At 56.5% G+C, this 26,696-nt stretch overlaps 1 protein-coding gene across 2 annotated transcripts; it reads right to left on the bottom strand.

Annotated features, from left to right (window-relative positions):
* Positions 1–1,521: 1,521 nt before the first annotated feature.
* On the bottom strand, positions 1,522–26,508 carry ZNF512 (zinc finger protein 512). Of its 2 annotated transcripts, XM_006273586.4 has the most exons (14): positions 26,404–26,508; positions 22,904–22,962; positions 21,590–21,798; positions 20,771–20,902; positions 18,161–18,247; positions 16,775–16,899; positions 10,949–11,035; positions 8,541–8,639; positions 6,606–6,773; positions 5,489–5,701; positions 4,269–4,370; positions 2,955–3,017; positions 2,353–2,451; positions 1,522–2,090 (listed from the first exon to the last, which is right to left on the bottom strand). In XM_006273586.4, the coding sequence occupies exons 1-14, from the start codon at positions 26,419–26,421 to the stop codon at positions 1,641–1,643; spliced, it is 1,911 nt and encodes a 636-aa protein (XP_006273648.1). In that variant the 5' UTR covers positions 26,422–26,508; the 3' UTR covers positions 1,522–1,640. The 2 variants fall into 2 exon arrangements, with proteins under 2 accessions (XP_006273648.1, XP_019342628.1); XM_019487083.2 differs by lacking the exon at positions 10,949–11,035.
* Positions 26,509–26,696: the final 188 nt, after the last annotated feature.

Consider the following 26,696-nt stretch of genomic DNA (forward strand, 5'->3'; position numbering starts at 1 on the left):
GTCTAGAGGCTGTGAAATCCCCATGCCTGGAAACTGCAGAGCAGGGTGTGCAGACCTGCGGGTGGGCAGGTTGAGCTGGGGCCGGTCCTGCCTCGAGCAGGGGTCAGACTATGCGGTCCTGCGAGGTCCCTTCCAGCCCTGCTCATCGACGAGCCTGTGACCCAGGATGGGCAGACACGCTCCCTGCGTGCCTGGGGCAGACTAGGGGAGAGCAGCACCCGTTCCCTCCCTTGGGAGCTGCTCTCAGCAGGTTTTGGGCTACATTCCTGCTGCCTTGTACACACTAGTGCTACGCACAGGGGAGCAGCCAGCTCTGCCTCCATGCCCAGCAGCCTCCAGCCCTCAGAGCCGGCTGCTGCCCAGCCCGGGAGATGAGGCTTCTGCTGCTAAGTCTAAGAGCAGAGCGCTGGGTCCAGCTGCACCTCTAGCGCCCATTGCAGCCAGGCTGCGATGCAGGCTCCCAGGACCGCCTCAGTAAGGAGCTAAGGGTGCAGAGCAGAGGGAAGCGCTGCAAGGGAGACACACAGTTACATGAGCCATGGTGCACAGTGGGTAGTGTGCAATGGCCATGTCCAGGTGTGGTTCCCCAGGGCTCGGTCCTGGCCCCAGGCCTGTTTAATATCTCCACTAATGATTTGGATGATAGGCACAAGCACAATGCATGGATGGCACTGGCACTGAAGACTCTGGCAGGCAGGGCTGGGAACCAGTGACCTGAACAGACTGGGGGAAGTGTCCACCCATTAGATGGGACTCAGGGGAATGTTAGTTGAAAGCTAAGGCAAAGCTGTTCTTGTCCCCCAGGGTGGCATTGAATTGTGGGGCTCATGGCCACCAGACGCGGTGGGAGCTGAGTTCAGCCAGATTCACAAGGGCCCCCAGCACCCCCCACCACGCACAGCCCCTGCAGGCTCCCCCTGGGGCCACTAACTCACCGGGCTCTGATCCTGCCGCTGCTGCTGTGCACCCAACACCCAGTTCATCTGGGTGGGGAAACCCAGACCCTGCTGGTGTTAGCCTAGGGGCACCCAGCAGGGCTCAGGGTGCAGTCAGATGAGGGCAGGGCCCCTCGGCTGTGCCCTGCCACCCCCAGGGGCCTTGCCCCACACACACATGGCTCCTACTAGCCACCCAGGGCAGAGGGCACTGGCGACCAGCCTGCAGGTGCCCAGCAGGACGGACGCACAGGAGCACTGGGCTCTGGCTGCTCTGCTGCTGCCAGGACCAAAGTAAGCCTCTCCCAGGTCAAGCATGACTGCTCATTGACAGCCACCTGCTCTCAGCCTGCGGCGCCTGCATGAGGCAGGAATGCTCTGCTGCTCTCTGGCAAGCTGTGCTCAAGGAGATGCGGGTGCGGAAGCAGGAGGCCCGAGCATGGCAGCAGCCATGAGGGCAGCCACATGCACCAGAGCTTCTGCACAGCCTGAGGCTCCTCCAGCACCCTGTCCACGTGGCTTGAGGGGCGGCGGCCCTGCCCTCACCGACCCGAGGATGACAATGACAAGACAGAGCACAGCAATGTTGAAAAGCACTAAACAAGCATGACGGGCCCCAGGCCCATGCTACACTAGGTACACGGCTGGTGCGCTGGCCAGGGCACTGCAGCAGTAGGGAAGCTTTATGCACCTGCCCTCTGTGCTCTACTTCCTGCCCCGGCGGTGGGCGGCTTTGGGCATAGCTGCTCGAGGGGTGGCTGCTCGGGGGATAGGCAGGGGCTTCTCCTCCTCCTTGATGCTCTTGCTTTCGTCAGTGCTTGGGGGGTGGCCCCTCAGGCTCCTCCGCAGGCCCCTCTCGGCCCTGGCGCTGGGCGACTTCTCAGCGCTGGGCGGTTTCTCGGACCTAGGTGGCTTCTTGGTGCCGTGCGGCTTCTTGGCCCCGGGCAGCTTCTCGGCCCCAGCATCGGGAGGTGTGTCGGCCTCTGGTGGTGTCTCGGCCCTAGCACCAGGCGGCTTCTTGGCAGATGCGGGTCCGTGCCTCTTCTTCCGGCCCCGGGCCGACAGATGCTTCTTCCGCGGCTCCTCCTCTCCCCGCTGGGTTTTCATCAGCTTCTCAAAGCTTTTGGTGGTCTTCATGTCCATGTCAAACCAGTCCTGAGGGCACAGGAGGCAGAGAGGGGTTAGTATCAACTGGGGAGACTGATCGCAACTGCCTCCCTTCTCCACCCGCAGACAGTTTGCACCGGCTGCAGAGCGGGTGGCATGTGCCTGGTGGGGTTTGCAATGGGCTGGCGAAGGCTGCTGGGCACAGAAGGGGTTGAGGACGCTGCAGCACGGGGCCTGTAGCGCTGGCTCGGGGGGGAGGAGGAGTAGGGGCAGGACAGGATGTGGCACCCACTCCCCAACACTTGCTCACCTCACTGTGCTGGACATTGATGTGGTACTTGACCCCGCTCTCCGAGATGAACTCCTTGTCACACAGGAGACACTTGTATTTCCCAGCCACAAAGTCTCCCTGGCACCAGAACATAGGACAGGTTACAACTGGCCCCCTCTCCACCCAGGGAGAGGGCTGACTGGCCTGGCCCTTGCCCCCACCCCAAGGCCATGTGCAATCCCACCACGAGGAGACCCCAAGGGCTCTGCTCAGCCTAGGAGCACATATGCTCTGGCCACAGACATGGACGCAGCTGGCAGGGAGGGAGGAGAGGAGAGGAGAGGAGAGGAGAGGAGAGGAGAGGAGAGGAGAGGAGAACCCACTCTGTTTCTGCCCAATCTCAGCTATTGCTGGAAATGAGCTGTGTCCCCGTCTGCAGAGCCTGCTGGGGAAGGCCCACTGGCACCACCAGGCTGCAAGTAGGGCTGTGACAGATGCATGCAAGGGAAATGACACCTGCCTGCATCCCAGACCCCCAGCACAAGAGGACGTGCCCAGCAGAGATTGGGCAGGCTGGGAGCACAGGGGTGGCACCAGGGAGGGGGCTGCACACAGCAGACTGACTCCAGAAGGGTACAAACCAGGGTGCAGGTGGTGAGGTGAACCTTGAGCCCCGCAACGGTGCCATACACCGACTCGCAGCCCTGCGGTGGGAAAAGACAATAGCTATCAGCAGCACATGGCACAGGCCAGGCAGACGTCCAGCTTAGCATGCCCAGATGAGCCCTCCCTTCTGCCAGAGCATGGAGCTGTGGCAGGGAGCAGCCCACATGGGAGCACATGCCCTGGTTCAAAGCAACAGAAAGCCATGAGTTGCCTGGTGAGCAGAGAAACACTCGCTCTCAGCCAGAAGCCTGAGCTTCTCCAGGTCTGCAGGGCAATCCCATGATCCCAGCCTCTGGGGCACCAGTGCCTTTGGGGACGCAGCAGCCTGCTCCCACTCAAGACCCTGTGCAGGCCAAGCAGAAGGGACCCAAAGGGCAATGGAGCCATGCGCTGTCAGCCTGGCAGTGGCTCCGCCTGCCTTGCCCTCCCACCTGCTCTCAAACACGCAGTCTCCAGGATACTGGTGTGAGGGGCTGAAGCAGCAAAGGGAAGCAGAGACACCTACCCCCTGCACAGTCCTGGCAAGCCCCTAGCCACAACCATGCGATGAATGGCTGATTTCCTGTGTGGAATTGGCTTAGATACCATCACCCACCTCAGCTGGGCTGCGACTGACCTCACGTAGGCCTGGATCCACCCCGGGGAGCTCTGGCTGCAGCTCCACTGCCTTCTCCCCACCTTTCCCGAGTCTGGCTCTGGACTTGACCCAACTGTCTCACAGCTCCCTGCAAGGGGTAGACCCCTGCAACTGCCTCATGCCTGCTTGTACGTGGGTGCTGGAGCCTGCATTCAGTGCCTGCAATAAGGCCCCCAGCTCAGGGCCACAATAACACTGCCTTGGGGTCCGAAAAGATTTCCCGCTCTGCTCAGACTGGTCTGGACTTGGGTGGGGGTTGCCCTCCTCTGCAGCAGGGGCCCAGCCTCAGCCTGGCCCCTCTGGAGCCTTTATTAACCCCCTTTGCAGTAGCAGGACGTTGGTGGCCACGACCCCCCTGCTTTCTTGGGTGCAGGGGTGGAGGCGATGCCTGGAGTGACTGTATTGTGTGGCTCCGAGGTCAGACACAGGGTTTGTCTGGGCTGGTTTGGACAGGGCTGACCCTGCCTCAGGCAGGGGTTGGACTAGATGCGACTTCTGGAGCTCCCTGCCAGCCCCGTGGCTCTCCAATTCCCTCCCCCCACGACAGCAAAGGGGTGCAAGCTGCCACCTGCTTTCACATGCAGCAGTGGGCTCCACTGCTGCTGAAGTTCAGGCGTGTCCCTGTGGGTGTCACTGGAAGGGGGCTGCGTACCTTATTGGGACAATGGACCCTTCTGTGCACCTTGATGTCCGACTTCCACTTGCCCAGCATGTCCTGACTGAAGGTAGGCAGTCCCGGGCGGGTGTACTTCAGCTGGGGGCAGAGAGGGGCAGGCTCTGAGGCTGGAGGGCTAAAATGGTGATGTGCGTACTGGTGGCAGGACATCGGGACTGCCTCCACGTCCCCTGCCTGGACTAGCCCCCCTCCCCCAGCCAGCCCTGCAAGATGATGCCCCACCTCTATCCCAGAAACCAACCCTCCCTCCAGGCCCAGACAACAGCTCCCCGTTCCCCATCCAGGAAAGCACCTTCTCTCTCGCTGCAGAGAGGAGGATGTGGACCAATGGCTTGAAGTTGCAGCTAAGTAAGCTTAGATTGGAGATCAGGGAAAACTATTTCCATCAGAGCAGGGTGGCCATGGGAGATGCCAGAGAAGTGGGGGACTCTCCATCACTGGAGGTGTCAAGGCAAGGCTGGATGGGCACTGGGCAGGGAGGATGTAGGCGCAGTGATGCCTGTGCTCTGCTGTGGGGATTTCCCAGGCTTCTGGCCTGTGCTGGTCGCCTCCCCTTCCGCCCCCCCCCATACTCTTTCTGCTCCATATGTCAGGGGTTTTAAGTTTCCCCCAGAGGTGCTGGCTGCAGCCCAGGCTGGGGATGGGGACTGGGCTGTGCCAATGCTCCTGCTGGGACCCACCCTGCAGGGAAGGGATTTCCCCCCTGTTCAGACTGGTCCAGACTAGGGGGTTCTGCCTTCCTCTGCAGCAGGGGCATGGCCTCACCCTGGGCTCTCTGGAGTGTCTATTAACCCCCTTTGCAGCAGCAGGACATTGTTGGTCGCAACTCCCCTGCTTTCCCAGGGACGGGGATGATGCCTGGGTCTGTCAGGGGCGGCTGTCATATGGCTCTGAGGTTGGACACAGAGCTTGTCTAGACTGGTTTGGACAGGGCTCATCCTGCCTTGAGCAGGGCTTGGACTGGATGTGACCCGCAGGTTCCTGCCAGCCCCACGGCTCTAAGACTCTAGGACTGAGTCCACACCCAGAGCACAGCAGGGCCCAGCCCCTCCTGCTCCCCACAGACCAACGCTTGCTGCCAGGTTCTGCCTGCAGCCATCCCACTATAGGGAGCCCAGAGACCCCATGGGCCCCAGGGCTTGGTGCATGTGACAGCCCCCACCCCGCACGGTGCGACCTGTCCCGAGCGCTGGTACCTTCCGATCGTCGGGGATCAGGTCCTCCCGCACCTTCCTCTTGGGCCACTCCTTGGCCAGCTCTGTGCTGGCCAGCTCATGCAGGTAGTAGATGGCCATCTTGGCTGACTTCCTCTGGACCCTGCGGGCCTTGCTGGACTCCAGATTCATTTCCTTCAGCCTCTCTGGTCTCTCCTCCTCGCACTGGAGCTGTGACCTCTTTGTCTGCTCTTCCTGAATGCCCAGAACAGACTGTCAGTTGCCTGACCCCAGCTCTCTCCTCCCCAGCCCTGCATGACCCTGCCACACCTGCACTGCCACCGCCTTTGGGAAACACCCCAGTCCACTGACACTGGGTCTTATGGGTCACCCCAGGACGCTTCCTGCCCTGGCCTAGCACTGGGTCTTATGAACCCAAAGGAAGCAGAGGAAAGGAAGCTCAGAGGGGGAGGCATGCATGTTACTGCCCACTGCCATGGAGCAGGACAAGCACAGGGCCACGGCCTGCTGCCTGACCTGCCAGAAGCCAAATAGGCAGCTCCAGTCTGTACCGTCTCAGAGCGAGTTGTGCACCCCTCCTAGGACCAACCCCGCAGAGTCCTTGTTGGAGGGTCTTGCCCCTGCACTCAGGCTCAGCCCAAGTCTGTACTGGGGGCAGGAAGGGATTTCCCCCCTGCTCAGAAAGCAAGGGGGGGGGGGGGGGGCAGGGAGTTGCCTTTCTTTGCAGTGGGAGCATGGCCTCTGCCTGGGGTTTCTGGAGGGCCCATGACCTCCCCCTTCCCCCCAGCTGCAGCAGGACGTTGGCAGCCACGGCCCCCCTGCTCTGCCTGGGGCTGTGTCAGGAGCAACTATATCATGTTGCTCCGAGGTCAGACAGTTTGTCTGGGATGGTTTGGACAGGGCTGATCCTGCCTCAGGCAGGGACCTTTGGGGGTTTCTTCCAGCCCCAATCAAAGGGGCTGCAAAAGGCATTGGACCAGCGTCAGGAGACCAGGGCTTGTTAGCCCCTCCACACCAGCACGCAGAGGACACTGTCCTGTCCTGTGGGGGTACAGTGACCAGGTGCCTGCCATAGACAAGCCATGAAGTGGTCTGGAGAGAGGGCTGGGGGGGCATGCGGCATCCAGCTTGTGCTTACCGTCCCATGCTCAGATCGGAGGTGGTAGGCAAGCCCTGCCTTGGACTTGTAGGCCTTGCTGCAGTGATGGCACTTCAGGGCCATCTTCTCCAGCTCAGCAGCAGCCTTCCCGCACTTCTGGATGTGGTACAGGTAGCCCATGATGCTGGTGAAGCTGCCCGTGCAGCCCTGCCACAAAAGTGGGGAGCATGGGACCAGCTCCAACATACACAGCCTCCCTTTGGGGCTGGAGTAGCCACTGCTCTCCCTCCCCACAAAGTAAGCAGCACGCGCCCTAAGGCAGGAGGTGGCATCAGCCCTGCTCCTTGCTCTCGTTTGCTGCAGACACCATGTGGCTAAAACCATGGAGATTCGCAGCCACCTCAGCTGTGGGGAACGTGATGGGCTCAGAAGGGCTGGAAGCCCCACACGGACAGTGGTGGCAGAGCTACCTTGGGAGGGCAAGCGCATCCCACCCCACTGCCACAGGGGCATCCTTTGCTGCGCCCTGCGTTCAACTGCCCCACAGGCCATAGCCAAAGCTTCTCAGGTGCCTGCCTGGGATCCCCCATGTTTTGGGGAGGGTCTGGCTTTGAACCAGATGCAGGCCTTAAAATGTGAAGGGACAGAAGCAACTGAGCCGGGGCCCAGACCCCACTGCACTTCCCAAGACTCTCAGGCTATGAGCATGGCCGGATGCAGGGTTTCCCAAAGGGAGCGGAGGAGCAGCAGCTGCCATGGCAGGGGGGCTGCACCCCCTGCTCTCAGTCTCCTCTGCTGCCCCTCCCTCCCTAGTGTGGGCAGATGACTCTCTGGAGCCTCCAGGCACTTCTTTAAGTCCTTAAGCAGGTGAAAATGCTGCCCCCTCATCCTTCTGTTCTTCTCCTCCCCCAACCACCTGTTGCCCAGTGTCCCAGGGGCAGGGCAAGCACCAGGACAGACAAGAACAGCGCAGGTGCTTCCTCTGCCCCGGCACTGCAATGGAAGCAACAATGGCAGGCAGGTAGGCAGGTGTGCGTGTGGGGGGTGATTTTCCCCTCCTTCAAGGGCTTAAAAAAAGTCCCCCAAAGCTCCCCTGAGGGCCTCTGACAGGACCCACCCCACTGGGGGCTGATGGAAGCAGGGTGTGTGCCAATCAGATGCCTGCACGTGGGGACATGCATGTTCACAGACACTGGGCATTGAGGACAGGGCTGTGCTGCTCTGCTTTGCAAACCCTTCTGTGCTATGTGAAGAGCTTGGGTAGGCACCAAGATGGCCCTGGCAGCCCTGACACAGCCCGTGGGCTGTGGTCCACACGCTTGGAGCCGTTCTGTTCCAGCTCAAGTGCTTGCTTTCACTTCCTGGTGTCTGAGCTTGTCCATATCCACTCTCCTACCACTGCCAATCCCGTCCATCTCCCGACTCACCTTGGGAGTGTCTGGAGCTCTTCAAGTGCCCCCTTGCCTGAAACCTGTGGCCAGGACAGTGGTGGAGTCCTTGGCCAGCTGTCAGGACCTCTGATTAATCTAGTCCAGCTGGGCTGAGGTCTTGCACCTGCCCCACTCCCTGGCTAATGCAATGCCCTAGGATGAGGCACGCCTTGACGCAGCTTCAGTCTGCTCCAGCAGCCTCCTCCAAGGCTCTCTGTTTCTCCTGACTCCGTTTTGGCTCCTCCTGCCCAAGTTTGGATCTCCCCTGGAACTCGGCACCAGCTCCCTAACCCCTGGCTTCTGATCTGGGTTCACTTTTGGGACTATGTCTCCTGGATTTCCCTTCTCAGCTCTCCTGGAACATGATCCCAGCTTTTCCAGCCCCTCTGACCCCGACCTGACTCTGGTTACCTGCATTTCTGCCTTCTTGACCTTTGTGCTGCTCCTAGTGGCCTACTGCAGGCCTGGCTGCCTACGCCTCAGCTGTACCCTCACAGCTGCAGAGGACACTGATCCGTGAGGGCTGCGCGAGGCGCCAGCTCACCTCCCTCGTGCACTTGAGCTTGCCCATGCGCTTCAGCACCTTCCGCAGCTGGTCTCGCTCGTGCTGCTCATCTGACTCACTCCCCTCCTTCGCAGCTGGCTGGAAGCAAAGCAAAGGGAGGGAGGGACAGCGAGTGCTGGCTTAGGTGTGGGGCGGCTTCATGCCAGGGAATCCTCTCATCCTCCAGTGCCACCATCCCCAGGAGGGTTCCTCTGGCCATGCAGGAAGTCTCCCAAAAGCACTGGACAACTCCAAGGGGAGGGAACCACCCTGCACTTCATGGCCAAGGACCTTAAGCACCAGCCCAAGGTTCACACCCTCCAGAACCAAACACTGGCAAGCTACCAGGCGCTGAAGAGACTCCTTTAAGTGCTGCCCCTGGACCCTGTTTGGGGGCTCTAGCTCTTGGGGAGCTCCCCAGGAGCTGCTCAGCCCATCTCCTGGAGAGGCCCAGCTGCTCCCACCCTTCCCGCAAGGGGTAAAGCAGACTCCATTCCTGGCATGCCTGCAAACCCCCTCCCTCCTTCTCTTGTGCCCCAAGTCCCCCCTCGTTCATGGATAGCTAGTGCTGTCTCAGCTGCTGGTCACACTCAGGCATCGGAATGACTCAGACACCATTCCTCTGAGCACGCTGCCAACCACAGGGCTCCACATTGGCCGGGCAATAGACAGTCTCATTGGCAAAGCTCAGCAGCAGAAGCACAGGACCTGCCTGCCAGCTCTGATGTTCCTGCTTGTTCTAGAAGGGAACGCAAAGATCCTGGGTGAGGGGGGAGATTTGTCCAGCCGAGGGGCTCTTTCCCACGCTCACAAGCAAACTCTGCCCAAGTCCCCACAAGGTGGAAAACAGTTTAGGGACCACAATTAGGGTTTAACATATTGTTACATACCAGAGACATGAGCAGATGCCCGGACAAAATTCAGCTGAGACAAAGATCAAGTGCTGCCCTCATGGGAGAAAGACCCAATGCAAACGTGTAGACTGGGAGATAAACTGCTGGGCCCAGCCTGTCCGCCTCACATGTGGCATGGGTCACCAGGGCATTGGCCTGCAAGCCCCGGTGCCAAGGTAAAGGGGTGCAGGAGTTAGGACAGCAGCTGGGGAGGGGACAGGGCTCAATGCTGGCTCAATGGTTTGTCTTCAAGAGAGCTGCTGCTACACCCCGGTGGTGATGGGATTTTGATGCAGCCATCTCATACTATGGACGCAACATGGGGCAAGCCTGCCACAAAGCCTGGCCAGAGCTGGATTAGGCAGCCACGTGGCATGAAGGACCTGGGATCACAGACTCCGAGTCAGCAACATGGGACAGTCGCCAAAAAATAGTTTAGAGCTGCACTGATGGGGTCAGCATATGAGCCGGGAGGTGGCAGCACTGCTCTTCTGGGTGCTAGCTGGCCCTCACCTAGAGTGCAGCAGACAACTCTGGGCTCTGTGTTTAAACAGGATACACGGGACGCAGAGAAAAAACAAAGGCAAACAACTGAAACGATTAGAGGTTGGAAGGCAGTCACACGAGAGGCCAAGAGAAGTGGGCGTGCTTCGTTTGGAGGAAAGGAGATTAAGGGAGGGATGGGAGGAGGAGACATGAGAGCTGCTTTCACATAGTTGAAAGGCTGCCAGAAAAAAGAGGAAGAACTGTTCTCCTGCATCGCAGAGGGCAGGACCCTTGGCACTGGGGCTTTGCTGCAGTTCAAAGGTAGACTAAACAGCACAGAAAACTTCCTCGCAGCAACAGCGGCAGGACAGAGGAGCCAGCTGCCTGGGGAAGGTTTCCGATCAGAGACTGGATGGGCGCCTGGCTGGAAGAACACAGGAACAGCCTGCCCTGCAGCTGTGCAGTCGGGGAACAAGGTGACCAAAGAGGTTCCTTCCCACGGGGCTCGGTACAGGTTGGACTCTTCACTTCCAGCCAGGGAAACGCTGGCTTCTTAGCACCAGCCAGGGAAGAACAGGTTGCAGGGGGAGCTGAAAGACACCTTCTGCTTGCTTATCCCTTCCCAAATAACACGAGCTCCTACAAGCTCTGCCCTACACCGGAAGGGACTGCGCTTGGTTCTGCCAGCTGCTCCAAACTCTGTGCAAAGCAGAGCTGAGCACCAGGCCCTTTCTTCCACCTGCCGACAGGGTTTCTGACTTGCGTCTTAACAAGCACATGCCAGCATGTTCCAATGTGAACAGCAAACCCAGTCCCTCTCTCGGGCATCACTTGCTTAATACCTCTGAGCTTATAACACTACTACTTTTTCACGTGTTCAGTCTTCTGGGAAAAACTGAGTAGGCAAGACCTGCACTTCTTAAAGGAGAGAACAAGTCTGAAAACCAAGGGCAATCCCAGTCTTTGTGCCATGCTGGTTTCTCTGGCCTGCAGGGACAGGTCTTCCGGGGCGCCCCACTGCTACGTTACCAGGCTGTTGTGATCCGCCATGACGTGGTATTTCATTCCTGCCGCCGACTTGAGCTGCTTCTCACAGTGATCACACGAGAACATTTCCTGCAAACACCCAAGAGCCGAGGATGTCAGCACCCATCCCAGCCCTGGGCACAGCCCGCTTCTCAGGGCATGTCCTTCCACCTGCTTTCTCAAACCAGGACCGTGAAAGAACTCCATCTCAGCCTCCTCTTTTCCTGGTTGTTTTTTCCCCCCTTTTTCCTTTCTCTTTGTCCTTTCACCTGTCAAACTGGTTGCCCCGGATTACTGCATATGTGCAGATACAAGGGAGGGAACTTGACCCCCTATGGTTTGAGCTCTGACCTCATGACCTGGGGGCAAGGGCTTGAGTCTTGGTCAAGGAGTGATGCTTTTCAAATTAGTTGGTTGGCATAAAATAACACCTGGCTTTGACTGGAGCTAGCAGGTGAGGTCGGGGGGAGTGCTATTTAAGAGACAGGCTCTCGAGGAAGAGTAGACAGCCATGTTGGGACTTTTACACAGCAAACTGAACCTCTGCAATCCTCACCCACTTCTGGCATGCTCAAGTAAGTAAATTACCAGAAACTTAACTAGAAAGGTAGCCTACAGTAATTTAGAAGCATTTTAAAAGGCTATCAGGCCAGTTCTGTTTGCTTTGGGTATTCTTTTGATACTTCTCTGACTCCTACCCTTCCCCAAGCCTACCCTCTCTACCCAATAAAGCTATCCGCTATAACAAGCTTTGTGGTACATGTTTGAGAGCGAATAGACACCTTTGTATCCCCTTGGCTCGGCTGACTAAGGGAGGCTACTTTCTGTGCTTCAGGTTAAAGGAAGCACTCCAAGATCACACAGGGGGTCAAGCACCCTTCAGGTCTACACAGGTGCCCAGGGGGCACAGGGCCCGGGCAAGAACCAGACCCCAGGCGGTGGAAGCAGATATCTCAGGCTTGCAGGTGTGCCCTAGGAAGGGGGCTGGCTAATTGAAGGCGCCCCAGGGGAGACACTCGGAGCTTGGTAGGTGGGTGAGCGCAAGGAGGTGGATGGCTCAGCGCTGAAGCGCTCCCAGCTGGCTCACCACACAGTGTTAGAGGTGGGATTCTACAGCCTATTGTTTGGAAGGCATAAATTTGGGGAAAGAAAGTAGTCACGGAAAACCCTTGAGCAAACAAATCTTTAATTTGGTATCAGGTCAACTGGATAGAGTAGCTAGTTAGGAGGGCCAACAATTATGACACCCTGTCCATGGACGAACTAGTGAAGAAACTGGAGGAGAAAAACCTCCCCATACCATAGGGGCGAAAGAAAAAGGACCTGATTAAAGTCCTGTGGGACTACGATCATGGCAAGAAACCTTCACCTAACGTTCTCCCAGCGAATGAGAACCCCACGGAGCTAGAAATGCTCCGAGAGTGGATTCAACTCCAGAAAAAGGAGCTAGCCGAGAAGGAGGCCCAACGCAAGCTTGAGGAATGCAAGCTCGCGCTTGAAGAACTAAAGCTTGCGAATGAGCAACACAAGCTGGAGCTAGCAGGCAAAGAGGCCCAGTTCAAGCATGAAGAAAGGGAGGCACAGCGCAAGCACAAGAAGGAACTGTGCAAAGCAGAACAGCATCAACGCGAGCACAAGGCTAACAAGGCTCAGCTCAGGTGTAAGGCCAAACAGCACCAACAGCATGAGGCTAATGAGGCATGGCTCAAGCACGAGTGTGAGCTTCACCTATCCCAGAGGCAGCAAGATGAGGGAACCCTGGCCAACCCACCCCATCCAATGCTGCCTGCACCCCCCAGAGTGAACACCCCGTTCTTCACCCAGTTCAAAGATGGAGACAATCCAGAGGGGTTTCTGAGTAATTTTGAAAAACAAGCGCACTGATGGAACTTGAAAGGAGAGAACACGAGATGTATTGCTGGGCTGGTAACAGGCAACATAGCTGTTATCCTGAAAGCCTGGCCTCCCCTCCCCCGAGTCAGTGAATGACTATGTCTCCTTTAAAGATGCTGTGTTTCAAAGGTATAGTTTGGGGCCAGATTTTTTCCGGAAAAAGTTCCATAATAATACCCTATTGCTGGGACAACTGTTAAACGAGTTTGCAGCTCAGTTGGAGGATCTCTCTCATAAATGGAAGAAGGGAGCCAAAGTTAACACAATGGAGGGGGTGGACGCACTCATGGTGCTGGATCTATTCTATTTCAGGTGCCCCAAAGAGATTAAACACCTAGTCAAGGGCCAGAACCCCCAAACCGCCAAGGCAGCTGCTGACATTGCTGAGCAGTTGTTGATAAAATGAGAGGTGCTGGACAGGCCTCTCCACTTTGGGAAGGAACAGAGAGGGTTCAAAAAGGAGGGAGGGGAGGGCCAGTTCCAAAATGAGAGGGTGGGCCTCCCCCTGCAGAGTAGTCCCAGATTCAGTCAAGCCACCCAATTCAGAGAGGAAGGGTTGCTTCAGCTGTGGAGAGCCTGGCCACTTCAAGTCCAACTGCCCAAAGCAAAACCACACCAATAAGCCTGTCAACCAAGCAAAAGCTGTAAGCAGTAAGGAAGGGGCCCCAAGCCACTCTGAGAAGCGTATCTGTTGCTACAGGATTACAAACCCAGAGGTGACGGCCACGCATCAGACTGAGATAATGGTAAGTGGGAGAATCATCATTGGGGAACAGGACACAGGGGCCAGCGTGTCATTAATTAATGCCAACCTTGTTTTGCCCTTGGATATAGTCCAGGATATAGTCCAGGATAGAACCCTTACTATAGAAGGGGTGCAGCACCTTCCATTTGAGGTACCAGTAGCCCATCTTCCCATTGAGCGGAGAGGCTGAGGGAAGTGCCTGGAGATAGAAATGTTGAGACAGGCTCCTGTCCCTATATTGGTGGGGAGAGATATTATAGCACTTGAGCATCTGAAAGGGGTGTGGAGAAGTTTCACAGAATCCCACCACGTTAATGTGATGATTCGCCAACAGAGCAGGAAGGCAAAGTCGGGAGGTGGGGGAACCTCCCAAGTCCAGGTAACCCTGCTGGCTGCGGAGGCATGGGGGGCCTCCGAGTTGTGACCGTCTGCCAGCTGCTGAAGAAACTGGCGACCCCAGGGTTAAGTAATAGCCCTGAGGAGCCCGATCAGTCCGTGACAGAGGGGGCAGAGACTCTTGGGGAGCAATTACAGAACAACCCCAAGGGGGAGGATGTACCACAGCACTGTCACTGGAACTCCCCGCTGATTGCCTAGCTGGGCAGGAGGAGTTCAAGCGGGAGGTTCAAGGGGACTCCAGCTTGGAGAAACTCTGACAGATGGCCCAGGAGACTGAGTTCACCCCAGACAAGAGGGAACAGGTAGTCTGGGATAAGGGACTCCTGTATCAGTTATGGGTGCCTAGGAACTATGCTGAGTCCTAGGAGCCTTATCTCTAGCTCGTACTACCTCATAAGTTCAGGAAACAATTACTTTCTATGGCTCATGATTTACCTTGTGCTGGTCACATCGGGTTCTGCTTGAACTACAGGAAGCTGGATGCTATTACCACCCCCGACGCTTATCCCATGCCCAGGATGGACTCTTTGCTTGATACTCTGGGCCAAACCAAGCTCATCTCTACCCCTGATCTCTCCAAAGGGTTCTGGCAGATGGCACTGGCCCAGGATGCCATACCCAAGCCTGCCTTTACCATGCTGTTAGGACTGAATGAGTTCGCTATTTACCTTTCGGTATGTGCAATTCTCCCACTTCTTTTCAGAGACTGATTAATAACTGCTACACGGATGTGAGCAGTTTGCAGTGGCCTACATTGACGACATCGCCATCTTCGGTCAAGACCTTGAATCACACCTGATTCATCTAACCACTGAGTTAGATAGGATCAAGCAGGCTGGACTTACTGTGAAGGCAAAGAAATGCCAACTGACACGCTCTGAAGTGGTGTATTTGGGACACCGTGTGGGTGGGGGCACGATCGCTTTTATATGGGACAAGATTGAGGCCATTACAGACTTGCTGCCCCCACAAACTAAGAAGCAGGTCAGGGCCTTCCTTGGTCTGGACAGATATTACAGGTTTGTCCCTGGCTTTGGGGCAACCGCCACTCCCTTACATGAGTTGACAGAAAAGGACAACTCCGATCAAGTAGTCTGGATGCAGGAATGTCAACTGGCGTTTGACACCTTAAAGGCTGCCCTGATCAAACAGCCAATTCTGAGGGCATCGGACTATGATAAGCCCTTCTGTGTAGCCACTGATGCCTTGGACACTGGACTTGGACCTGTGCTCCTGCAGGAGCACAAAAGGACATGATACCCTGTGGCTTACTTGAGCCGGAAGTTGATTCCACGCGAATGGAACCCGTCATCTACACAGAAGTGTTAGGGCTTCAGTCTGTTCAGTGCCCGGACGATTGCCAATTTATGGGGACAGCAGTTCACAGTCCTATCAGACCATGCCCCACTCCAATGGCTATAAACAAAGCAAAACACCAATGCCAAGCTACAAAGATGGGCCTGGCAGCTTCAGGAGTTCAACTTCACCGTCGAACACATCAAGGGAAGCCAGAAGGTAGTAGAGGATTCTCTGTCACGAAAAGATTCTGGGTAACAGGTCAGAGAGACACAGGCCTACCCTAGAGCACCTTGGTGCTTGGATGCCTCAACTTTTTCAGATGCTTTATGTGTATGGTTGTAATAGCCAGTGTGTTGTTATGTGTCTTCTCTTTGGGTATTGAAGTGAACCTTTCCAGACAAAACACGCCCATACCCACAGCTGTGTAAAGCTATGGGCCCGGCCTTTTGAAGGAAGGGGGGGGGAGGTCTGAAAGAACTCCATGCCAGCCTCCTCTTTTTCTGGGTTTCCCCCCCCCCTTTTCCTTTCTCTTTGTCCTCTCACCCGTCTGTCAATCTGGTTGCCCTGGGTTACTGCATATATGCAGGTACAAGGGAGGGAACTTGATTCCCTATGGTTTGAGTTCTGACCTCATGACCTGGGGGCAGAGGCATGAGTCTTGGTCAAGGAGCGATGCTTTTCAAATTGGTTGGTCAGCATAAAACAACCGTGGGACTTGATGGGAGCTAGCAGGTGAGGTCAGGGGGAGTGCTACTTAAGAGAGAGAGGATCTTGAGGAGTAGAGAGACACATTGGGACTTTTACACAGCAAACCGAACCTCTGCAATCCTCACTCACTTCTGGCATGCTGAAGTGAGTAAATTACCAGAAACTGGTAATTTTGCTCTGGGTATTCTGTTTGCTCTGGGTATTCTTTTGACACTTCTCTGACTCCTACCCCTCCCCAAGCCTACCCTCCCTACCCAATAACATTATCTGCTATAACAAGCTTTTTGATGTTTGAGAGGGAATGGGCAAGCCTTCGTATCCCCTTGGCTCAGCTGACTAAGGAAGGTTATTTTCTGTACTTCAGGTTAAAGGAAGCACGCCAAGATCTTGCAGGGGGTCAAGCGCCCTCCAGGTCTACAAGGCCTGCGCACCACAGGGGGCACAGGGCCTGGGTAATGACCAGACCCCAGGCAGTGTTGGCGGTTACTCCAGGCTTGCAGGTGTACCCCAGGAAGGGGGTTGGCCAGTCACAGGCGCCACAGGGGAGACTCTCGGAGCTTGGTATGTGGTTGGGTGCAGTAAGGTGGGTGGCTCAGCACCGAAGAGCCCCCTACTGGCCCACCACAAGGACCCCCCCAGTGAAGAGACCTCGCTCCCAGCGATGCAACACGAACAGAGCACAGTACCAGGAAGGCTCCAGCTCGTGAACCCCCTCCTCCTACAGATAATGCAGCTATGAATCTGGGGGAAAAAAGAATGGAGAACGATGCTGGTCTCCCTCTCACCTGGCTGCAATTTGTCATGTGCTTCTTCAGCCCCTCCACAGTCTTCCTCACCACGACTTTGCAGGTTGGGCAGGTGATGCGGCCCTTATCGAGGATCTCCAGGTGCCACTGGTCCTCCCTGCTTCCTGCCGGGGCACAGAATTACAGACAGCCAATGTTGTCGCTTCAGGCTGCGGAACAAGCCCAGGCAGAGACTTCTGTCCCCGAGGCTGCACCTGGCTGGCGGGGCTTTTCCACTTGTTTGCCTTGTTTGTCAGTTCTCTCTCTCTCTCTCCGGGGCTGTTCTTACACTTGTTAAAGGTGCAGCCATGCTACTGCAGGGCCCACTCCCCATCCTATTGCCTGCATCTTTGGGGTTTCGCTGTGAGTAAACCAGGAGCTGCTCTAGCAGCCTGCATGCCCCGCAAGCAGAGAACCCCCAGGGCCCACTGAAGAAGCAGAAATCTCAGCTGCAGAGAGGTCAAGAGCCTGAGGTGGGTTCAGAGAACAAAAGCACCTCAGCAGGTGAAGCGGCTCTGGCTGCAGCCTGTCCGAAAGGTGTAATGAACGGGCAGGAGCTCTAGCACAGCTGTTTCCAAGGAACCTTTTATTAAGCCAGAGGCCCTTTGGAGAGGGGCTGGGAGACAAGTATCCACCGCATGCCTGGCATTTGCGCTGGTGCTCCACTGCCCATACCAAGGCTGACTGCTACATGCCCCCCCCATCCTATGGGGCTGGCATTCCTCTGGGGATAGGGAAAGGAGGGGCTGTTTGACCCTGTACCAGGCTGCGGGAAGAGGTGAACTGGCCTACACAGCAGAATGGTTTCTGACTGACTTCCGGACTGAACCTAGCTGGGTGGATTCCACAAACCCAAGGGACAACTCCCTCCTGGGACACCATCACAGGCACAGGAGCAGTGCCAAGTTGTTCCTTCTGGTCCTCTGCATGCTAGAAAGGGGATAGTGACAAGAGGAAGCAGTGCAGCACACCATAGTAGTAGCAAGCACTATGAGGTCAGCGTGCGGTGCCAAGCTCCCAGAGACACAAGCTTCCCTCTCTGCCCAACAAAGGGAACAAAGGTCTTTAAGAAGCGGCTCAATGCCTACCTGACTGGGGTCACTTGAGCCCAGTTTCCCTCCTGCCCAGGCAGGGAGTTGGACTTGAAGATCTACAAGGTCCCTTCCGACCCGACTTCTATGATTCTATGAACAAGGGCATCAACGGGGGAATTTGTGGCTCCTTCTCACCCCAGGGGCTGTCTGTAAGTTGCTCTGACCTCTCTGCATAACAGCAGCAACAATGGAAATGCTGAGGGGGCTTCCTGGTATCCAGGAGCAAGTCCAGAGAACTGCCATCACCTCTTACCTGCTGCAAACGCCCCATGCAGCTATTGCACCACCTTACCTGCCTCGTAGCTCGGGGGATCTTTCTGTACATAGCGCCCTTTCGCTTTTGGAGTCTGCTGTGCCCGTGCTCGATGCTTCTTCCTGGCTAAAAGGGAAACAAGAAAAGCTGTGAGATTGGACTCTGCCGGCCTCCAGGCACAGGAAGCCAAGCTCAAAGCAAGGGTTGCTCTCAAAGGTGAAGGACCACAAGGACCACCTTCTCTACTGGGAGGACAGAAGGTTATTCAGAGCTCTAAAACAGTCACCCACTAGCTCAGCACCCCGCACCATTTCTGATTAGCTGAGAACACAAATGGTCTAGAAAGCCCTGCTGCCCTGAAGGGCCTCTAGCACGTGACACAAGACACAGAGTGCAACAGCAGAGACCTTCCTCTGAATCTTCTGCTTTCAGTTCCTCCAGGTCAGAGCCAGGAAGACACAGGCAGCACAGCCCGAGACCACAGCCCCTGGGATGGAACATGCAATCTCTCAGGCACCTGGGTCTGAATCCACTCAGCCCTTCAGACCAGCACTCTGAACTGCTCCCAACAGCAAGCAGGGAGCTGCCCCACAGCTCGGATGATCACAAAAGATTCCTTCACTCAAGAACTTATGCAACACCAGGAGAAACTGCCCTGGGCAGCCCCAAATAGACCACAATGCCGTAATTGTGGGCTTCAGAATCATAGAGAAGTGGGGCCAGAAGGGACCCCCAGAAGTCACCTCCAGTACAACCCTTCCCTGAGGCAGGATCAGCCCTGTCCAAACCAGCCCAGACAAACCCTGCGGCTGACCTTGGAGCAACATGACAAAGGCACCCCGACACAGCCCCAGGCACCATCCCTGCCCCTGCAAAACAGGGGAGCTACAGCCACCAACATACTGCTGCTGCCAGGAGGGGCGTTCATGGATGCTCCAGAGACCCCAGCCAGAGGCTGTGCCCCTGCTGCAAATGAATGCAAACCCCACCAGTCTGCACCAGTCTAAGCAGGGGGGAAATCCCTTCCTTCCCCCCGTGCAGTGTTGGTCTGAGCCTGAGTGCAGGGGAAAAATCCTCTAGCCCAGACCCTGCAGGGTTGGTCCCAGCAAGAGCATTGGCACAGCCCAGCCCCATCCCCAGCCTGGGCTGCAGACAGCACCCAGCACCTCTGGGAGAGGCTTAAAAACACTCTGACATGTAGCAAAAAAACCCCCAAAAACAAAACAAACAAACAAACAACGCAAGGTGGGGAAGAATCAGAGAGGAACTGCTCTGGCAGTAACAGAATTCAATTTGTCCAGTTCAGAAAAGTGCCTGCACTGAACATGCAGGTACCTGGTATGCATCCACCAATGCATCTCAAGCAAAACCAGGGACGTCATCCTCCTACTTTACTTGTCCTTAGTAAAGCCGTAGCTGGAATACTGCATCCAGTTTTGGGCCCCTCACTTCAGGAGGGATGTGGATAAGCTTGAGAGTCCAGAGGAGAGCCACCCATACGATCCAGGGCCAAAAGAGTAAGCCTTAAAAGGAGAGGCTGAGGGACATGGAACTCTGCAGCCTGATGAAGAGAAGGCTCAGGGGGACTTGGTGGCTGCCTATATGTATATAAGGGGGCATCAGGATCTGGGAGAACAGTTGCTCACCAGGGCTCCCCAACAGATAACTAGGTCTAATGGCCACAAACTTCTAGAAGGCCGATTCAGACTCGATATAAGGAAAAACTTCTTCACAGATCGAGTGTCCAAGGTCTGGAACAGACTCCTCCCAAGGTGGTGCAAGCACCTACTCTGGACTCATTCAAAAGGTGTTTGGATGTTTATCCTGCTGGCATCATTTGATCCCTGCAGACTTCCTGCCTCTGGCAGAGGGGCTGGACTTAATCTCACGAGGTCGCTTCCAGCCCCTAATGTCTATGAAATCTTCAAGAGACGGGATTCCTAGCTGGGGCTGGATTCCAAGACTACAAAAACAAGCACCCCTTTCAGTGCAGAACCAGGGCAGAGCACAAGGAAAGCTCTGTCCCAGCTCCACGGACAGCCGGGACAAGGCCCTGAATGAATATTTCCTGTGGTCGTTTACTGGGCAGCGCACGAGAGCAGCTGTCACTCAGCACCTGGGAGAAATGCTGGTTTGTTACTAAATTCCATCCCCCAGAAAACAGGCTGGCCTAGGAGAATACCTACCATGCTGGGAATGTGCAGACCAAGAGTTTTAGTTCCCCTCTTCCCTTCAAATAGACACATGCTAGCAGAAAGCCACATGCCCCTGCCTGGGGAGATGAACACGAGCTTGGGCGCAAGGCCAGTGCTTGGTGCTGAAAACAGTCTGGGTGGCTGCTCAGGAAGTCTGTGGTTGACTCAAGCCAGAAGCCAGGTCCCAGCCCAGTGCCTCAGCCTCCCAGTCCAACAGGCTCGGTTTCAACTTCACAGGAAACAGTAGTTTAGAACCGTTTACAGCACCCCTCCCCACCCCACACCATGCCGCAGAGAACAGGGAGCTGCATCCAGTGCCTAGCTTGGAGTCAGAAAGCTCGGCGGGGCCCCAGGGCACCAAAGGGGGCTTCAGGCACCTGTGGGGCCCTGGCAGGCAGCGAGACAGCAGCACACACAGGCCCAGAGCTAGGCATCATGATGGGGCTTCAATTACCAGGAACTTTCTGCTTCTTCCTGGGAGCTTCTTCAGAGTCCTCATCCTCCTCGTGCTCCAGTTTCCTCTTCTCTTTAGAGGGGGTTTCTCCAGGCTCTGGTTTTCTCTTCTCTTTAGAGAGGGTTTCTCCAGCTGGCGAGAGAGAATGAAGACAGGGTTGAAAAAAGGGTTGAAGACAGCACACCTTCCTGGTGCCGCCTGGGGTCCAGCTGCTGCCTCGGCTTCTCTTCTCCAGTGCTTCGCGAGGAGCTAGCCACCAGCACCCAACATCAACTCCCTACCCCTGCCCCCAAAGTCTCTGGCCAGGCCCAGGCTACTCCTGCCCCTGACTCCACGGCAGTTTACAACAGTCCATAGAAGCCCCTGCTCACCCTGGCATTTCCTGGCCGCTGATCCTGCCCACTGGCAGTTATGCTAACTCCAGTGCCTGCTTCACACTCCACCCGCTGCACTCGGGCACCATGAAGACAGCAGCTGCCTTTTGTACACTGTAATGTGGAGCCTTCAATGCAGTCTAGTTCAAATGATCTGTGCAAAGCGCTGTCCCGAAACCCCTGAAACAGATCACTCCAGCCCACCACAAAGCAGGGTCAGCTACAGGGCCACTGATTCTAAAAACTGATCATCCATCCAGACCTGCCCAAAGCAGGTGACAATTTTCCTCACCAGCTTCTTCCATAGAGGGGCTTCTTTCTCCCCAGTACCCAAGCTGTGCTACTGTGCCCACAGTCTGCACCTGCCCCTGAGAGCCAAGCCTGCTGGCCAGGCAAAACCCTGCAAGGAAGTGCCACTTTGCCCAGCACCCCAAAAGCCAGGTACCTTTCTTCTCAGAGGACTTGTTACCAGCTATTTTTATCCTTCTCATTTCCACCCAGCAAGCAGATCTGCGAACAGGCTCCTTGTCCCCTGGCTCCGAGTCCCCGTTCACTTGCCCCTTGGAAGAGGTGGAAGAAGAGTCACTGCAGGGCTCATCGTAGTTACTGTTCGACTCTAGAACACTGGCTTCAAACTCCTCCAACTGCTTGGGCCTAGAAAAGAACAGAGCATCCTAGAGACACTGGCCAAAACAATTCCACACCCGTGGAACAGGCCCTCTGCAGAGAGCAGTGCTCTCATCTTCCCTAAGGCAGCCATGGCTCTGCCCGCCCTTTGCGGACAGGCATGAAGGGCAGTCACACAAGGGCAACAAGAAGAAATCCCGGGCGATCTCAGCCTTTAAGCAACCCAATCAGGAGCAGGCTTCAGAGTTTGCTACAGCTCAAAGCTCTTCAGAGCACAACATTCAGCTGAGCCTGGTTCTCAGTGCAGACCACAAGGCTCTTTTCGGGTCTCCTAGTGCAGAATGGACATGCTTTCCATCCAGCACTAGGCTGATGTCCCTTCAAACCCCCAGGTCCAGATTCAGAACTGATTCACCAGCAACCCTGCTGGGCACTGCTGCCAGAAACCACTGAATGGCAGGGCTCTAGAGAGCATGTTATAACCAGAAGAAGGGCTCCCCCACATAACCAGCCAGCCTGATGGCTCAGCATGGCCACCAATGCCAAGAGGAGCATGAAGGGAAGACTTGCTGCTTGGCGGTTTAATCTAAAGAACGTCACTTAGAAACTATCAGAGGATCACAGAGTAGTCGAGCTGGCAGGGTCCTCTGGGGGCCACCTCTAGTCCAGCCCCTGCTCAAGGCAGGACCATCCGTGTCTAAACCAGCCCAGCCATGTGTCTAACTGCTCTTGGCAATTTCCAAGGGCAGAGATTCTGAGGCCTCTCTAGGCAGCCTGCCCCAGCGCTGAACCCCTATCACAGTCAGAGAATTCTCCCTCATCTCCAAACTAAATTTCCCCTGCTGCAGTTGGAGACATTGCTCCTGGCTCCGTCTCCTGCTGGCACAAGGAAGGACAGGCTGTCTTTAGAAAAATGAAAGCTTGCACCTCACAGAGTCGCACAAAGCAGTTCTGGCGTGGTCTGGTGAGTCCCTGTGAACTGGCTCAAATCTGACTCCAGGTAAGCCATGGAAAATGTTCATGGCCTCAGAGATGAGGCCATCACTGAAAGGCCTGGACAGAACTCACTAGCAAGACTGCCTCAACTTTGCTCCTGGTTTTTAGCCCGACTATACAAGAAACGTTCACTTACTTTTTGTTTCCCAGCGTTCTCTTGCTCTTCTGTTGCCTGTGCGGCGTTGGTCTGCTCTTCTGGGAAAGCAGAGATGGAACAGGTCAGGGGAGCACCCTAAAGACTGGTTCTGTCTGACACAGTTTTCTCCCCTCCACCCCTGGCAGTTCACAGAATAAACTGCACTTTGCTAATTGCCGTCTTATCACTTGGAAGGGAAAACATTGTCCTCTGCAATGAGGATGTGAAGCTGAGCCCTCCGCCCAGAAGGTTGTGGCAGGGAGCAGCCCTTGCCCCTTGAAGACCCCCACCCTCCTTGCAGTGGCACATGCACCAAGAATCACTCATGCTGCCCTGCTTCAAACACTTTTCTTCTAGTCTTGACAGCCATCTCCTGTTATCCCCATCAGAGTCCCTTGGATGCCCGCACCCCAATCCCTGCCCTCTCAATCTCCAGGTCTCTGGCTGTCCGTTCCTCCCCAAGTCACACATCCCTAGTATGAAATATAGGAGCTTTCCAGGAAACCTCCCTGGGCAGGCCAGGTGCTGCACATTCCCAAGGCAGAATCACGATCCCGATTGCTCATCCCATTGACACCATCCAGAGAATCGCTTGTCACCATCCTCCCCACAGAGAACCATTTATTGCCATCTCTCTCATACTACCCAGAATGACATCAAATCCACAGGGCCTTCCCCCAGGTTCTGGGCCTGCAGACCCCAGTGGCCATCCTAAGCCAGCGAGACAGCTGCTCCCTTGAGGCAGTCCAATGCTGAAGGTGAGGCTGGCACAGTGGTGCAAAATGCTGCGCCAAGCACCCCCCAAATCTAGCACCTAGAGAAGGGAGGGCAGGCCCAGGAGACAGAACTGCTACAGCCCAGGATGAGAGAAAAAGGTCTGCTGGGGACTAGAAACTAGCCAATAAAACACCAGGTGGGATAAAGGGTCTGACTTCATTGCAAAAGGTTAAAAGCAGGTGCCAGAAAGCACCTTTGCCAGGACGGGGCCTAGTTAGGGCATTATGTGGGAGACTGTGTCAGCCGAGAGATGGCAACATTTGCAGGCAACAAGCATTTAGACAGCTCAGAGCTGGAGGAGATGCTAAGAAACTTCTGAGGACCCAACAACACTAAAGGGCAAATGCAAGGAAATATATGTTCACGAGGAATCCTCACTCGTAACATGGCACCAGCTTCTACACTGACCATAGAACTCAGGAGTTGAGGGCACACAGACCAGCATCAGTCAAAACAGCAAGCAAAATGAAGCCACATCTGGAGTCCTGTGTCCAGTTGTAGGCCCCCCACTACAAAAAGGATGTGGACACATTGGAGAGAGTCCAGCAGAGGCCAACCAAGATGGTTGGTGAACTGGGGGACAGGACTTCTGAGGAGAGGCTGAGGGAACTGGGCTGATTTAGTTTGGAGAAGAGAAGACCGAGGGGGATTTGATAGCAGCCTTCAGCTCCCTGCAGGGGGGCTGCAAAGAGGATGGAGCTGGGCTGTTCTCAGTAGGGGCAGGCGACAGCACAAGGAGCAATGGGCTCAAGCTGCAATAAGGGAGGTTTAGGTTGGATATCAGGAAAAACTCTGTCACAAGGAGGGTAGTAAAGCACAGGAACAGGCTGCCCAGAGAAGTGATGGGATCTCTATCCTTGGAGGTGTTTAAGACCTGACTAGACAAAGCCCTTAAATGATGTCGTTTGGGCTGGTCCTGCTTTGAGCAAGGGGTTGAACTAGATGTGACCTGCTGAGATCCCTTCTAGCCCTCGTTGTCCGTGATTCCGTGAAAAGGAAGAGCAATGAACAATTAGAAGGCCTTTCTCTATGCCTGTGGTCCCCCTCCTTGGGAATACACTGGTCTGTCCACCAGAAGGGCTGGAACGTTGTTATAGCCGCGAGGGTCCAGGAAACAGCAAGAAGCAGTGTTTCTTCTGGCAGTCTCTTATTGAAACAACAGTATAGTTGGGAGAGATGTTGGACAAACTGTCAGGCACCAAGCGCCCTTCTCCACCCAGGTCTGGGAAAGAAGCAGACAGTCCAAGATAAATACTAGCTAAAACAATGGCTTGTGTGTAGCTCCACATATAAAGGAAGTCTACGTTTCTGCTCCTTTCCCAGGCCTAACAAAGAGCGCTTTGTGTCTGAAAGCATCTCCAACATCTCTCCCAATTGCACAGTTGGCTCAACAAAAGATATCACCACCAAAAAAAAGGAATCCTTGCTTCTTGCACGCTCCGTTCAGGTCATCCCATCTCCAGAGGAGACGGCCAAGACCAGCAGGGGTTCAGAGCTGGAAGACAGAAAGGAGCCTGGAGGAACTTCATTGTGAGCAGAGACTGACAACACCCAGTGTTTAGATGGGCGAAGCAGCAAGAGCAGCTCCCTGACGTGGCAGAAGACGCTGGCGCGAGGGCCCGCTCTCCTGAGCAACGTCAGTGGCACCCGGTCCAATCTGGGGGGGTTTTTTGAGGGCCTAATTGTGACTGTCTTGTACAGAATCTGGCCAATACCTATTGGCCTGCGAGTCACAAGTCGGATCCACCGGATCCTTCTAGCCTTAATTTCCAGTGACCACAGACACAAGATGGAGAACGGCCTAGGGCAGGGACGCTCCAGCTGCAGCCCAGCCCAGCCCGGGGAGATCCCCACGGGCCTGGAAACCTGACAGCAGGGAGCGGCGACAACGCCGACGGCTGCCCCCCTTCCAGACCAGGGGCACCCCCACGGGTCTCAGCGCGGCCCTGTGCACGAGCAGGATCCGGGCGTGCGGGCTGGGCCGGGCCGCGTGCCGGATCACGCCCGTAGACCGGCTCCGCGGGGCTGGATCACACCCGCGCACCAGCCCCAGGCAGCCCTCGAGACCAGCGGCTCGGTCTAGGGCAGGCCTCCAGCTGCAGCCCGCGGAGCCGCGGCACCTGGCTCCCGGGGCTCCCGCGGGCGGGCGGGGGGCTGGGCCGGGGGCGCAGCGACAATTAACACGGACACCGCCCCGCTGACAAACGCCCAGCCCCCGGCAGCGGATCCACGGCCCCTGCCTCCCCTTGCCCCTGGACCGGGCCAGGCCGCGCCCCCTCCCCCACGCGAGGCCAGGTGTGGGCTGTGCCAAGCGCCCTCCCCCACGGCCACACAGGGCCCCGGCCCGGGACCCCTGGCCAGACCCGGCCGCGCCCAGCAGCTCGGCGCGATCGCAGACTTTATTCATAACAATCCTCTCCGTGGAGGCACGGCGCGGCCGCAGGGCCCGCGGGACGGGGCGGCGAGGAGCCGGGAGACAGACACCTCGAGCATCCCGCTCACTTCAGGAAGGACGAGCAGCCCCCCCGGGGGGAGGGGGCACCCCGCGGAGGGGGAGGGGGGCACCCCGCTGAGGAGCCCCACGGCGGGGAGGCCACCCCGAGGATGGGGGGAGGAGCTCCCCCCAGGGGGGATGGGGGCCCCGCTGAAGATCCCGGGAGGCTCCGCCCCCGCCCCCGCCCGGGGCCGCCGCGGGGGGGGCCGGGGGGGACTCAGGGACTCACCGAGCGTCGCCTCTTCATGGCGCCCGCGTCCGCGCCGCCACGTCATCACCCCGCGACGGGCACAAAAAAAAAAAAGGCGCGCAAGAGGCCCGGCGCGCGGCCGACACGTCATCGCGCGGTACCCCTTGGCACCACAGAGACGAGGGGGTGGTGCCAGACAAGCCGCTTCCGGCAGGAGCATAGAGATCGGCCCGCAGCTACCTAAAGCGCCCGTCAATGATTGGCTCCCGGGGACTGTGACGCAAATACACAGCGCCAGCACTGGGCGGGCCCAGGAGACTTCCTGTCTTTTC

Source organism: Alligator mississippiensis, chromosome 1, assembly GCF_030867095.1.
Source record: "Alligator mississippiensis isolate rAllMis1 chromosome 1, rAllMis1, whole genome shotgun sequence".
NCBI lineage: Eukaryota > Metazoa > Chordata > Crocodylia > Alligatoridae > Alligator > Alligator mississippiensis.

What these genes read in the sequence shown, in the direction of transcription:
- ZNF512 (XM_006273586.4), bottom strand. An exon ending in AGAACGCTGGGAAACAAAAA is followed by an intron (nt 21,799 to 22,903) that starts GTAAGTGAACGT and finishes GTTCTTTTCTAG; the next exon opens with GCCCAAGCAGTTGGAGGAGT. An exon ending in GGGTCCATTGTCCCAATAAG is followed by an intron (nt 3,018 to 4,268) that starts GTACGCAGCCCC and finishes TTCCCACCGCAG; the next exon opens with GGCTGCGAGTCGGTGTATGG.